Source organism: Lampris incognitus, chromosome 16, assembly GCF_029633865.1.
Source record: "Lampris incognitus isolate fLamInc1 chromosome 16, fLamInc1.hap2, whole genome shotgun sequence".
NCBI classification, from domain to species: Eukaryota; Metazoa; Chordata; class Actinopteri; order Lampriformes; family Lampridae; genus Lampris; species Lampris incognitus.
The window spans coordinates 13834106-13849556 of NC_079226.1; the positions used below are offsets into that span (position 1 = coordinate 13834106).

The 15451-nt window shown below is 44.8% G+C and overlaps 1 protein-coding gene across 1 annotated transcript in view; it reads left to right on the top strand.

The window, feature by feature from the left end:
• The first annotated feature begins 5313 nt into the window (after positions 1-5313).
• kif6 (kinesin family member 6) overlaps positions 5314-15451 on the top strand; it is a 72934-nt gene continuing 62796 nt past the window's right edge. Inside the window, exons 1-5 of the mRNA XM_056295348.1 lie at positions 5314-5373; positions 8023-8132; positions 8995-9069; positions 13610-13757; positions 14064-14173. Of these exons, the coding sequence (XP_056151323.1) occupies positions 5314-5373; positions 8023-8132; positions 8995-9069; positions 13610-13757; positions 14064-14173 (503 nt within the window). The remainder of the gene's footprint in view (positions 5374-8022; positions 8133-8994; positions 9070-13609; positions 13758-14063; positions 14174-15451) is intronic.

Below are 15451 nucleotides of genomic sequence, written 5' to 3' on the forward strand. Positions count from 1 at the left end.
TCCGGAAGTGTGCAGATCCTCAGAAGTCTCTTCGGAGCGCGGGAAGAACAAAGCGCGAGGGCGCGCTTCCGGGGAGGGTGACGACTGTAAACTACTAATAAGACACGTTAGCCCCTAGTTAATGAGTCTGACCCTTTAGCCGAGCGGTTAGTGACGTCGCCTTGTGGTACAGTACACCCCGTATCGAATCCCGCACCGGGCAAGAAAATAACCGGTTACACCTGTAACACGGCCTGTGTCATACCTGAAGTAAATGATAAGTTATTTCCCGAGTGGGTTTATTGACAGCTGATGATTGCTTACGGAATGAAACAGACTTGTACTCCTCATAAAGAGTTCCGCTGGATTATTTTGCTCCTTATTTGTTGAGCACTTTCCCTACCACTGAGTGTTTCTTTTAACAATTATAATGTAGTGTAACGTGCATGGCTAAATCGGACCCTTTAGTCGAGCGGTTAGCGATGTCTCCCGCGGTGCGGGTTAGCGTCCCGGCAGCGGCGGTCCCGGGCTGCCCCCCCCCCGAATTCGCTGCATTGGTGTCAGAAGTGGGATGGTGAGACCGTGAGGTCGTCGGAAGCGCGTGCGCCCAGAAGCGCGAGGGAGCTGATATGCCGAAGCCCCGAAAGAGGGGGGTAGTGTAACGTGCACGGATGGATAGGCTCGGTAGCCCTTGCCTAACGGGTCGGACCCTTTAGTCGAGCGGTTAGCGATGTCTCCCGCGGTGCGGGAGATACGGGTTCGCGTCCCTGCTGCGGCAGTTCCTGTGCTTGCCCCCTGAATTCGCTACAATATTTAGTACAGGGCTGCACACTGTGGCGTTAGCAGCAGTCCTCCAACGTGTCCTGCAGTGTCCTCCGCCCCCATTGCATAATACAGAGGGTCTTAGAAGTGCAGACCAAAGGAATGCCGTTCTGCATGTTGGACCATTGGGAGTCCGCACGAAAAAAACCCATGTTTCCGCTCCTTGTGAATGTTTATCCCCAGTGCACTGTGTATAAGTTATCCTAATAGGTTATGTGGGGATTTTTTTCTTCTTCTAAATTTGATAAGTAAGGAAAATATTTGCGTTTTCAACAAGGCCCCGGTACCACGGGACACATGCAAAACGGTGCGGCCCAAGTTTTCCCCTTTCAAATATTTTGGTTATCGTTGAGGATATTTGAAAGGCTAGATTGCAAAATTGTTCAAGGTTGACAAAAGAAATTTAGCTGAAAATGATTCTATCAAGTGTCCATATAATTCTGTTTGGCGTCTTTCAATTTGGTTCACACTTTAAATTTCAGTGTCTGGAAAACGAGAGCTTTTCCATTCAGTACTTTTATCCCATTACACGCTCACACACACGTACACACACACACACACACACACACACACACTCAAACACGTACACACACATGCTCACACACACACACACACACACACACACATTCACACATGCTCACACACACACATTCACACACGCACACACATGCGCACACACACACACACACACACACTCACACACATGCACACACACGCACTCACGTACACACACATGCTCACACACACACACATACACACACTCAAACACGTACACACACATGCTCACACACACACACACACTCAAACATGTACACACACATGCTCACACACGTATACACACGCACTCATGTACACACACATGCTCACACACACACACGCGCACACACACACACACACACACTCAAACATGTACACACGCACGTATACACACACACACTCAAACACGTACACACACATGCTCACACACATACACGCACACACACTCAAACACGTACACACACATGCTCATACACACACACACACACTCACACACACTCAAACACATACACACACGTACACACACATGCTCACACACACACACACACACACACACACACACACACACACGCACACAATCATGAAGACCAACACACTTGCTGGAGAGCCCTCGGGGCAGCAGGAGACTTGTATAACGCAGCACCAAGTATAAATTCACATAGTCACATACTTATCCACACACTCCAGCAGAACGGCCCAGTTGCAGTCCTTCATATAGTGCCCTATACAGTCACACAGCCTCCCAGAAATGAAGTGTCAAATTCTTGAGCATATTCTGTAACCTATACGTTGGAACAAACCACATACGGTCTGCTGCCATAAAAACTCACATGCAGACTGCCTGGTAAACTGGTGTATTATTCTGGTCTGGTAGGCCCCCGGGCAAGCTATGTTTATGTTTAGGAGGCATCCAGCATTCGGATGGGAAAAACAGAAACGGTGTGAGATGCACACACACACACACACACACACACACACACACACACACACACACACACACACACACTGAACGAGGAAACAGGGGCAAGATCCCAGGTATGGCCTTATAGTAAAGGAACAGCAACAAAACGTGGGCTTCTTCACAGTAGAGCAGGTTGCATGAGAAAAACTCTTATCATTTCGGGGCGTCCGGGTGGCGTAGCGGTCTATTCCGTTGCCTACCAACACTGGGGTCGCCGGTTCGAATCCCCGTGTTACCTCCGGCTTGGTCGGGCGTCCCTACGGACACAATCGGCTGTGTCTGTGGGTGGGAAGCCGGATGTGGGTATGTGTCCTGGTCGCTGCACTAGCGCCCCCTTCGGTCAGTCGGGGCACCTGTTCAGCAGCGGGGAACTGGGGGGAATAGCGTGATCCTCCCACGCGCTACGTCCCCTTGGTGAAACTCCTCACTGTCAGGTGAAAAGCAGCGGCTGGCGACTCCACATGTATCGGAGGAGGCATGCGGTAGTCTGCAGCCCTCCCTGGATGCTCCTAGCTGTGCTGGGTCGGCTGTAAGCGTTTTAATATTGACTGCCTGATATTTTCTTTGAGGGGAGTGTTTCTGACTGGCACTAGAAATAGCAAAAAAAAATGTAAATGAATTGAACAGTGAAGCCAAAGAGAGATGTTTGGGCCTGTGGGAGGGTGGTTGGAGATGCTCTTTAGAGGGGATTGAGTGCAGACTGACCAGTGACCTTGGAAAACCCTGTTGCATTCCAGAGAGTATATATTTGTCCAAGCCCCCCCCCCCGCCCCATCTCCTACTCACCATCCCACACCTTGCAGCATGAAACATACTCAACGAAAATGTAACCCAGGTATACAGTCTTTCTGCTGTTTTACTTTTATGCTGGTTTACTGATACGCCATTTCACTGTGCATGTGTGTGTGTGTGTGTGTGTGTGTGTGTGTGTGTGTGTGTGTGTGTGTGTGTGGCTTCTGCTGGATCGCCACCTTGCTGAGGTGGAGAAGCTTGCGTGTACCCATGATCCCAAGAGCTATGCCGTCCGGAGCTTGGCTCCTGGTAGGGTCAAGGAGGAGGTTCCAGACGAAGCGCGACCCAACAAAGACCTCAACGGCGGAACTGGCAGAAGATGTCTCCAGGTCACAACGGCAGTGAAGGCGGCAACAGAGGGTGGTCCCCAATCATCGTGGTTCTCCATGCCATTGGACTCTGGCCACCCCCTGCCAGGGCCGTGTGGTGGCTGCAGGTGCATCAGCCAGTCCATGTACGAGGCTGTCACGCGCAGGCGTCCTCCCATTATGCGGCTCTGGGATCAGCCGCTACACCTACCTGAGGACCCAGAGGGTCCCAGAGGGAGGACGGTCATACTCGACCCCGAGTGACCGCCGATGATGATGGTGTTGATGATGATGATGTGTGTGTGTGTGTGTGTGTGTGTGTGTGTGTGTGTGTTTGAGTGTCAGCAGGTAGAAGAAAGGCTTTAGCTTGTTTAGGATCTGATATTACAGTACATGTCGCTGCCAATGTAGCTCAAATTCTTTTGGCCTTCAAAGATTATCATGCAAGAACCACAGCTACAGAAGCCAGCTGTAGGATTTCTCTTCTGATTCCTACTCCCTTTTTCTTCTGAACATCAACCGGAAACCTTCAAATAAGGCAGCAGTGGTCGCACCCATTTACATTATGAGTAAGCGTTATTGACCAAGTATCTGGAGGCAGTGACTTCACCGCGCTGTGAGCACCTCTGTCAGTGTACATGCTGTATGAGTCACTGAACCACGCACAACCTTTTGTCCTTAGATATAGTAGATCTTAAATACCTGTCAGAGAATAATAAACCTGAAGTGAAAGGAGAATGGGTATGAATCCCTGTCTTATTCATGATGTCAAAAAGACACACACACACACACACACACACACACACACACACCCATTCATAAAAACAAACTTAAATTGAAGTATATTGTTGAAAGATTTCTCTCAAACTGCAGTTTGAGTGCTGTTTGCAATTTCTCTGCCCCTTTGTACGTTGCCTTGGGCTGACTGTTCTTTTCATGAATCTAAATAAATGTACATTCACATTACATTTACATTCACTCCATTAGTAAATGCTTTTAATCCAAAGCGATTGACAAGACTCTCAGCAACTGGTAAGTAGACTCTGGGCTACCAGCTCACATCACAGAGCACTAAACAGTAATCATATCATAATAGCACTATATGAAGTAGAAATTGGAGTAAGGGTCGTAGTACATGTGCTACTTAGGGATTATAGCACAACAAGGAGTGCACGTCACACTGAGGGCTTTAATGTGTCTCTACCACGAGGTGGTGAATAGGAGTCTAAGTAGGTTATTTTCTTGCCCGGACTTCTGAGGATCTGCACACTTCCGGATCCCACCGCTGCCACCAATGTAACCAGTTATTTTCTTGCCCGGTGCGGGATTCGATACGAGGTGTACTGCACCGCAAGCCGACATCACTAACCGCTCGGCTAAAGGGTCAGACCCGTTAGCTGGGGGCTAAGGTGTCTTATTAGTAGTTTACAGTCGATTTAAATTGCCACATATCAGCATAACAGGTAATTTCCCCTGATAAGAGCTTAATAGTAAACACCAATGATAATGATGTTTATAGTAGTGAGGGCACAACAGTCACAGCCGACGCCAACAGCCGTATTTAGATGATTCATAATAGCTGCAAAGTGCAACTATAGAGATCATTTAAGGTTTAAGGCCGGCCCGGAGGAGGGCCGCGTTTAGGTCTTTCTTGAAGGAAAATGTCCTCACTTTCAACTGATGTTTCACTGGTTTCGACAGTGTGGATAAATCTGCAGTGCCTGTCGGCAAAGCGGGACGTCAGAAGCGGAAGGACAGGAAGCGTCACAGGGAGAGACGCCTTTTCTTTTTCTTTTTTTTTTACGGGGAGCGAACACGTGACTCATCACCTGGCAACCGACTACAACAAAACCTCAGGAGCGGCCGGGTCCAGCTACAGTACACGGGCAGTACACTGTTGCGTTTTTTGACAAAATGGTGAAACAGACGATTCAGATATTTGCTCGTGTGAAGCCCACCAAGAAAACGTCGGCGGTAAGTAAGACAGTCGACGTGCTGCGTCGCTGAATTTCAAAAAAATAAATAAATCTTGACGATCAGGCCAAAAAAAAAAAAACCAATCATACAAAACGGTACTTCTCGTTACTTGCAACTAGCTACCTACCGCTAATTGTTTAGAAATAGGACGCGGGAGTGTGTTGAAGAGAGGAGCAGAGCAGTTAAAGTTGTTTGAGCTGGATTTATAAAAATCGGCAGTGAAGTCCAAAGGATGCTTCACTTTAAATCAGTCAGTTAATCAGCCAAGTCAGCCGAGCCATGAAATGAAGTGCGGTGCGGTTGACATGAGGTCATCGTGCACAGGTAAAAAGAGAGTTAATTGTAAAATTAGAATACACCGAGAATAAATAAGTTAGAACTAAAAAACAACTCTCCGTTAAGTTAAAGAAAAACGATATAAAACAATGATAAAACAGGATGGCATAAAACAAAATAAAACTGATTTGATTTGGACAGACAGACCCCATAATGATTATATTAGATTTAGAGCTAATAGATAAAAGTGGAAGGGGTTACCCAAGAAAGGTCAAAACAAAAGCACCACCTGCTTAATGGTGCCCCCCCCCCCACCTGTTTTATTATTGGAAGTGCTGTGTTACACTTTAGCTTACCTTCAAGCACATCTTGGTTGGCTGCAAGACCAGCCTCACCCGAGGCAGATACACCTGGCGACACAATCAGGTGCTCAGGTGCTTGGCAGCTGAACTAGAGCGCATGAGGGTTTCCATCAACGCCCAACCCTTCAACAACGAGGAAGGGCCCCGGCATTCCCCAGCTTTCGTTCGGGAGGGGGATAAACTGAAGGCCAACCCTTCACTTCCCGATTTAGGCTCACTAAACTCAGCCAGGGATTGGGAAATGCGGGTGGACTTGGACCAGAAGCTCATCTTCCCGACAGAGATCGCAACAACCACCTTGCAACCAGACCTCGTCCTCTGGTCCAGCTCTTGCCAGCTCACTTACATCACTGAGCTGACAGTCCCCTGGGAGGATGCAGTCGATGAAGCTGCGGTACGCCAACCTAGCAGCCGAAGCAGAGGACAGAGGCTGGAAGGTGAAGGTGCGCCCTGTGGAGGTGGGTTGTAGGGGCTTTGTTGCCAGCTCCACAGCAAAACCCCTGAGGGAACTAGGAGTCAGGGGGCAGGCCCACAGGAGAGTGATCAAAGAGCTAGCCGACACTGCTGAGAGGACTAGCCACTGGATCTGGATCAAAAGGAGAGACGCCATCTGGGCTGCCAGGGTGAACAGCTAACCACAGGTCACACACCCAGGACCGATCAACCTGTGGTGGGCCTGCCTCAGCAGAGGGTGTCTTGTGATAAAAGGCCCGAAACACCCTGTGATGCTGAGGTACACAACTGATGATGTGTCCTGGTGGTGGCAATGTCACCTTGGCAGACATCTCCAGTTTATTTCCCACCGAAACTGTTGCAGTGCAAACACTAGGGATTTTAACAACCAGTCCTTTTTTGAATCGAGTTTACTTAACGGAGATGATATTATTGCATTTAGACAGTCTGCTAGTTGAGAAGAATATTGCAAATTGTCACTCTGCTTTATTACATCTATTTGATCTAGTATTCTCATTATGTTTCAGTCTAGTTACTTTGCAGTTTTCTGTGGTGTACATATAGCGCACCGATGTGCTCCTGGGGACTGATATTCCCCATGTAAAGCACAGTTATGCTTTATATGAGTAAAGAGCCTATTTTCACGAGTGAGCCCCCCCCCCCCCACACACACACACGCACACACACTTTGTCTGGGTACACATGCTTATATAGGAAATAATCAAATTATGCAAAAGGTTTCACTTGTACTTCAGCACAAGTCGTTGTTAACCAGATAACTGGATGAGTACAGCAATCACCTGGGGGCTTTTTGAGAATCTGCTATCTGTGAGTAGACACCCCAACACTGTGATAGTATAAGGGCAATACTGCAGCCGTCGCGATACTGAGAAACAATCCAGTCACTCTGGCCTTATCTTTAATATCTCAGACGATGGAGACTTAATGATAAAATCAGTGTATGTGGGAAACATATGCCACAGCATATATTTGAGCTCAAAAAGACTGTGAGAGTGATCATAATCAGGAAAGCTCAGTTTAATTGTCCACCACTGTTCAAGCTGAGAGGGTATTGATTGTGGGTTCTACAGGTTATCCTCTGTATGCTGAGCGATGGCTTTGGCAGTAATGAGAGGTGGTTAATTCCCAACAGTGCCTCGGCAATGATACCAATCTCAGAGTAGCTCAATATAATGGAAAGTACATTTTAAAAAAAGACCATATTTTCCTCTTCCACTTTGCTGACATTCACTAAAATACATATGACCAAAATTGTATTTGAGACCTTAGGAAAATGTATTGTGTCCCATATTAAGTTGGGGCCACAAAAACCATGTGCATTATAGCACTAATAGTAGTCCATATTTTCAGGACACACAGTAGATAAATTAACATGTTGGTAGTCTAGATCCTCAGACATCCTTCTTTGGTCAATCAACAAGTTAGGCTACCCATACTCAGGATTTTTATATTTCCTTGATGCTCAAATGTTATGTGCCTAGTAGGCCTGGTTCCACTGTGGTGCTGACTCTGATGTTGTCTCTGGCTCCCTCAGGTGTACTCTGTGGACAACGAAGAGCAGACCGGGGCTTCTTTGGAGTTTGTGGTGCCTAAAGACCTCACAGATGGCTTCATTAACAACAAGAAAGAGAATTACAAGTTCAGGTGGGTGAAACCTGTGCCACTGCTTCCACAACAGTTTTCTTTACCTTTAGTTTCCAAATGAATCAAAATGGAAAGTAAAATGGGAAAATCAATAAGCCTCACAGCATAAAGGAATATACATAGCAAACTTATATTTAAACCCCCAAGGTTGCATAAGAACTCTTCCCATGAATAGTTCACCAGACAATTTTGTCTTTGCAAAGCCAAAACATCTGTTTTAGGCTGGTGGTGAAAGCTGCAGCCCTTCATACCCCTCTGGGCAGGGCCGTGCCACGCTTCCAAGCCCTAAATTCACAGTTAGGGAGTCAGACAGCAGTGGACACTGAGAGCCTTGTAAAACCACTGAGTCTTATAATAGGCTGTGGAGGTTCCCTTTTGCCCATATAGAAATAAAATTTCCACATTTAACACTCTTGTGGGGCAGATTCCTTTCAAATCACTCTCCTCTTTCTTTCGGATATTACATGACGGGGTGTGATTCCCCTTGAAGACAGAATGACTAAAATCTTCCTGTTCCATGGAATACTTAATGCCTTGTTCAGTACTGATGTGGGTAACTGTGTTAAGCTTTAGATGTTTGAAATGAGTAAGAAACTGAGCAACATATGTTTTAGCTGCATGCTTTGTTAATAGTGGGCTAAACAAATAGACCGGAGTAGGATGTAAGCAATTCTTTTATTTTTTTGCTGTTTTGTTTTTGCCTTTGAAGGGCCTTGATTTTGCATCCCCCTCAGCTGCTGGTCAGCTGTTTCTAACCTCAGGACTACTTACCACAGCACTGAAAAGTCAAAATGCTGTGAGGCATATGGGAAAGCACGTGTGTCATCGTGGTAAAGACTTTGTTCTTCTCCTTTGTGTCTAGATTCCAAAAGGTGTTTGATCAAATAGTCAAACAAGAGGAGATCTTTGAAACCATCGCCAAGCCAGTTGCAGACAGGTAAACTTACGGTAACTAGTGCTGCATTTTTCAAAATGGTAAAATATATATTTCCAATATTATTGTGATGTCAAAAAATGTAAATATATAGTATAATTGGAAATTATTCCTAGTAATACTTCAATTTGTCATTGATCTGTAACCTTTCGTCGAGTTTTGTTCTCTTCAAGTTACAAATGTGGAAACAGAGTTTCAATCACTTACACCCACAACTCCTTTCTCAGTGTTGTGGTCCAGCTAGGCCACACATACTGCACCAGTTAGTCTTGTTGACGGGAAGACAGTAAAGCTTCGCTTACACTTAAGACAGAAATTGAGGGAGCCTGCTCTGTGATTTTTGGCCTTTTTTCAACATTCAAACCACTAAGTGGACTGAACTGGCATGCAGGATGGCACACTCTGCCATCATAAAGCGTGTTAGAAGATTTTGTAGCCACAAAACAGTGCTATGCCATAGTCACTCATTTTGAGCGTTGTTTATTACTCTAGGCAATAAGGACTGTACACTGTAAATTGTACTCAAGCCTGGACACCAATCTTGTCTTTTAACTCAGCAGGGTATGCTAACAGTTGCCATCCAGTTCTGAGCTGATTCGATTTAAACCTCTGCAATGGAAGATGAGTACCTGATATCTAATTCCAGTGAAATACCTAACTTCAGCCAGCTCCCTTTCCATTGATATCAAAGTCATATATCTGTCTAGTTACTCATCCCAGTTTAATACCATGGACAGTTAAATCAGATTCTGTTTATTGATAAAATGTGTTTCTTATGGTAGCCACTTACAGAAGAGAATGAAGCAATCTGTAATTCAATTCTTCGCTCTTCCATCTGCCTCCATGATGGAATTCAGTTGCTTACTTCTCTAACCTCCAAGGTACCTCTGCACCTTATGGGAACTTGTATGGTGTCTGACAGAGCCTCACCCCTGCCCAGAGGTTAGTCTAAATTAGGACTGGCTTCCCAAAGGGAAAACAGCCAAGAGTAGAGGGAGATTTACTTGGAATTTCCTGTGATCAAATGTTGGTTGTCTTGCTGTTATCTGAGAAAGACTCTTTGTCTCCATCTCCCCCACTCTGTTACTCTGTCTTTCTGGCTCAGGAGTTCCATCTCCTCAACCCCCAATCCAGCCCCAATTCCACTTTTTAGTCATAATAGGTGCTATTTGGAGAATCCCACAAGTGCTTTGCATTATCTTTGCTTTTATAAAACAAGTAAACAACATAGTGAGACGTCTGGATCGGCTGACTAAGGACTCAGATATCTTTGATCTGATTCATATGGGTTCACAGCCCTGTGTACTGGGTTGGCATCCCCAGCTAACGGATTTACAATAACACCCCTTTTTTGTGGCATATGGCTGATATCAAGTTGATGTCAGCTACACTATATCTTGCCCGATCAGTTCGATCCAGACGTCTCAGGCTTTAATATGACTGTGACATACACAGCCTAAAGGGTACAAGTCATCATGTCTAGCCATGAACAATCTGTCCACATGGTCAGACATTTCTTAGTCTGCTGCCAGTTCTGTGTACCCTTTGCAGGATGCCCGTTTATAGTGTTTTAATGGAATGTTCTGAATTCCACAAGGTCTTAACCTTGTTAAACTAGTCTTACCACAGTGGCTGAGGCACAGGCGTGAGTAATTTCAACAGTGCAGCTCCCATTTCCTAGTGGACTAAGTTGCCTTGAACGACAATTAAAGGAATAGACTAGGTCCTAGGCCGCAATATCCTTGCCACAAAGGCTATTGAAAAAGATTATGGAAGACATTTGCGCTTGGGCTGACATAGGCTAAATTACATGAGAACCAGGACTCAAATAACGTATCCAGTTGGTTTCTTGATGCTATTTAGCTTGTGTTGATATTGAAACGATCCCAGTTACAGTAGCAAGTTTGGTCACCATAATCAAAAACAGAATCAAAATTGGACTGACATACAATGATTTTCCTAAAGCCCCCGTTGTCAGGAAACATTTGCATTCAGGTTTAGTCGGGAATGAATATGAAGAACTGCAATTTTACTGTTGGGACTATCAACGCCAACAATTCTATGCAAGCAAACACCTATCTCCTCAACTAGCAATAACTGTCTATTGGTACTCCGCTATACTTGGCATAGCTCTGAAGTTTATCCAGAAGCTTTAACTTATTCATTTGAACACCGATCTCTGTCTCTACTGTGGTGTAACCAAAACCATGCATTTCAACCCCAACACAGTAGTTTAAAAACAAACTAGGATTAATGGCTCTAATGGAGAAACAGCTGACATAATGATGCTTGGCTGGCAAGCTTGCCCTCAGTCTGCATTGTAGCCCCATTTCACAAAGCTGTATCTGGATGGGCACAGTAGTGTGAAATCTGCGGTCCATCTTTAGTGAAGGATGGTGGGGATGGGGGGGGGGGATAACAGGATAGAGCAGTGGCTAAACAAGAAGAAAAACGCCTCAAAGAATAAAATTGATGTGTGCCCAGAGATGGTGTGATGGTCAAGATTTGTTTACGCCTCTGTTGAACTTGTGTTATATCTAACTAAAAAAATCATTTTTTCCTGATACCTTTATTCAGTTTTACCATAATTACCATCTCGGTGTCTTTTGGATGATTTTAAATCCAGACTTGTCATTTCCATTTAAAATCTGCTCTGGAAAAACAGACATCTCAAGTGTCCTGGACAAGTATTGCCAGTCTCCAGGCAAGCTGAGGTGTAAACAGGAACAAGCATGGGGAAACGCCCAGGCCTCGGTGGCATGGCCCCGGCCGCATCATTAGCACTGACATTAAACCAAACACTGTGTCCTATCCCCTCTCTGCCAATCACCACCATGACTCATGCTGGATTAAGTGGCTGACCAATGGCCATCCAAAGTCAGAATAACCAACCTCTATTCTCGTGAGCGGACGTAATTTTTTATACAAACTGACATGGAGATTTTTCCTTTACTCGCTGCATGCAGGGTGTGGAATTGTACAGCACAAGGGGAGGGAAACCCACACACCGCTCAAATACAGGGTTTGCTATTCCATTAGAAATAGCTGGAGGCTGGACATTCTTTAGTTTGTTTATAATTTATCATGGAAAATACCATGTCAAGATGATACCCTATTTTCTTGAAATAGTCAAGTGAGAGTGCGTTTATTCTCACCTTTGATCCCGGTTCGTGTGTCTGGCTACTCTGTCATTTCACAATTTTTCCCTGGTTGTCTTCCAACACTATAGAACAGGAGAATTTTGCATGGCCAATTTATCATTTCTTTTCGTTTTCATATATTCAGCACCATCCTTTGGTTGTGCGTTTCATTCAAAAAGAGGCTAAGTACTCTCGAAAGAATGGGTCCCATGGCCCCTGTGCACGTGTGGTGTCCAGTTCAATGCCAAACCAAAATTCAACAGGCGCTGCCTATTTTGACTGGGTTTGGTCTCTTTCTTTCAATCAAACTCGTGAGACATTCTTCCCTCATCGGCAGATGTCTGTCGCCATAGCCGCTCTACGCTTGCTGCAGTCTTTTCCTGCGGATTTATAGTGTCAGGTTCAATTCGCTCAGACTTTTGGTGTCAGCTTTGGGCTCGAGCTGGTAGTCTACCCACACTCCTGCAAATTAATATGGTGAAGTCAAACCAAGGCACATTATGCAAATTAACAAGAAGTTGGTGATAGTTAGTACAGTTTTCTGCAACTTCTTTCCAGTGCATCTCGGTCTATGAAGGTACCATGGCTAAGGCTATATTTTTTTTCTTTTTTTTCTTTTGGATCTTTCCTCCTTTTTCTCCCCAATTGTACCATGGCCAATTACCCCGCTCTTCCGAACCATCCCGGTCGCTGCTCCACCCCCTCTGCTGATCCGGGTAGGGCTGCAGACTACCACATGCCTCCTCCAATACAAGTGGAATTGCCAGCCGCTTCTTTTCACCTGACAGTGAGGCATTTCGGCAGGGGGATGTAGCATGTGGGAGGATCATGCTATTCCCCCCAGTTCCCCCTCTGCCCCGAACAGGCGCCCGGCCCGACCGACCAGAGGAGGCGCTAGTGCAGCAACCAGGATACATACCCACATCCAGCTTCCCACCCGCAGACATGGCCGATTGCGTCTGTAGGAACACCCGTCCAAGCCAGATGTAACACGGGGATTCGAACCAGTGATCCCCTTGTTGGAAGGCAACAGAATAGACCGCTATGCTACCTGGATGCCCTAAGGCTATAATTTTAACAATTAAACAAACATTAATAACATTAAATATTAATAACATTTATGGTAACTAATAATTCTACTTTGAAAAGCTTTTTATAATGTAGTTCTGCATGGCTTAAGATCAATCAAATGTTTGTGCTTTGACACAAAGAGAAATTAAGCAAACCCACACATCCCTCAAACACAGGGGTGGTCATTACATTAGAAATAGACATTCGTGAATTTGTTTATATCTTTGTGTGAAAAGTATATATACAAACCTTTTCCATTTGTAGAGGCTGCAAAGACCAAGCAGAAATTGATGTTGATGTATTGGTGTCCTTGTGTATGTTTGTCTGGTCAGTGTGTTGGCAGGATACAATGGCACCATCTTTGCTTATGGCCAGACGGGAAGTGGGAAGACTTTTGTCATCACGGGAGGGGCAGAACACTACAGTGATCGTGGTATCATACCTCGCACCCTCTCCTACATATACCAGCGCTTCAGTCAGGTTGGCATAGCATGGCTTGCATCCCTATAAAAGGAAATCTGAAGAATTAGATATACATAAATATTTTTACTTAAACATGTATCTAAAATTTTTATCATAATTTTAAGACTGTATCTTCTCTGCACTATCATTTATTATCTCATTCTGACAATGCATGTGTTCTTACCTGTTGCCATAAATTGGTAAGGGTTTTAACCCTCAATTATGGAAGAGTCAATTATGACACTACCTAGAACGAATGGCATTGTACCAGGAGATTAAGATTTTAATGAGCCCATTTAATTTACTATAATTGTCAATCCACAGGATAGCAGTATGGTATATACCACCCACATCTCTTATCTGGAGATCTACAATGAGGTGGGCTATGACCTTCTGGACCCCCGTCATGAAGCATCTAATTTGGAGGATCTGCCGTCAGTATCTCCTTTCTTAGCCTTTGATGTCAGCATATAGGCATTCTAAACTAACATACTTTATTTTCAGGCCAGCTAATTGTGCTGTGTTTTTCTCCCTTAAGACATTTTACTCACGAGTAATTCATATAATTTCAATAGAAAAGACAAATCACCACTGGCTCCATTGTTCCTATTAAAACTTGTGGCTTCAGCCTTGCTGTATTCCCAAACTTCCATTTGTCAACCTGGTGTTGACTCACTGTGTGGTGAAACATGGAGACACTACTCTTAGTATTTACTGTTCTACTACGAGCTGCCAACTGACATAATGAGCCTGTGGGACAGCAATGAATGTGGTCATCATAATAATACATTGGATTTAAAGCGCCTTTCAGGAAACCCAAGGACACTGTACAGTAATATAGAACAACAAGAAACAGTAAAAAAAATAAATATATATATATATATATACAATAAACAGTAATATAAACATTAAAAGAATTATTTATGAATATTATATCTAAGAATAGTAAAATATATGTAAAGGAGCATGCTACACTGAGGGGAAAGCCAGCTTGGACAAGTCAGTTTTGAGTCTGTTTTTGAAGGTGGTGATGGAGTCCAAGTTGCAGGTTGCTGGGGGGAGATTTTTCCAGAGCTTGGGGGCAGCAACACTGAAAGCCCAGTCCTGCATGGTACAGAGTTTAGTTTTTGGAATGGTGAGGAGTCCAGTGTCAGTGGAACGGAGACTATGGGGAGGGGCGTGTATGTGGAGGAGGTTGGAGAGGTATGAGGGGGCAAGGCCATGGAGGGCCTTGTAGGTGAGGAGCAGGTTCTTATAGTCTATGCGGAGCCTATCCAGGGCTTTGCCTGACACCCAAAATAGTCTAGGCGAGATGTAACAAAAGCAGTATGATGAGGGTCTGTGAGGGATGGGTGGAGTCAAGAAATGTTACTGAGGAAAAAGAAGGCAGATTTGGTGACAGAATTGATGAGAGGCTCAAAGGATAGAGTTGAGGTCTAAGGCAACGCCTAGATCTCTGACCTCAGAGGATGGGAAGATGGAACAGCCATAAATGGACAGGACCATCTTCTACTTTATTGTGCAGAGCCTTTGGAGCCACCAACATCACCTTAGCTTTATGCTGTTGAACTTGAGTAAATTTGAAGCCATCCAGTTTTTGATGTCCTTAATAAAACCAATCAGAGATAGGGGAGGGAGTGGTGAGATGGGTTTGGAATGGATGTAAACTGTGTGTTGTCAGCATAGCAGTGGAAGTTTAAACTGTGATTTTA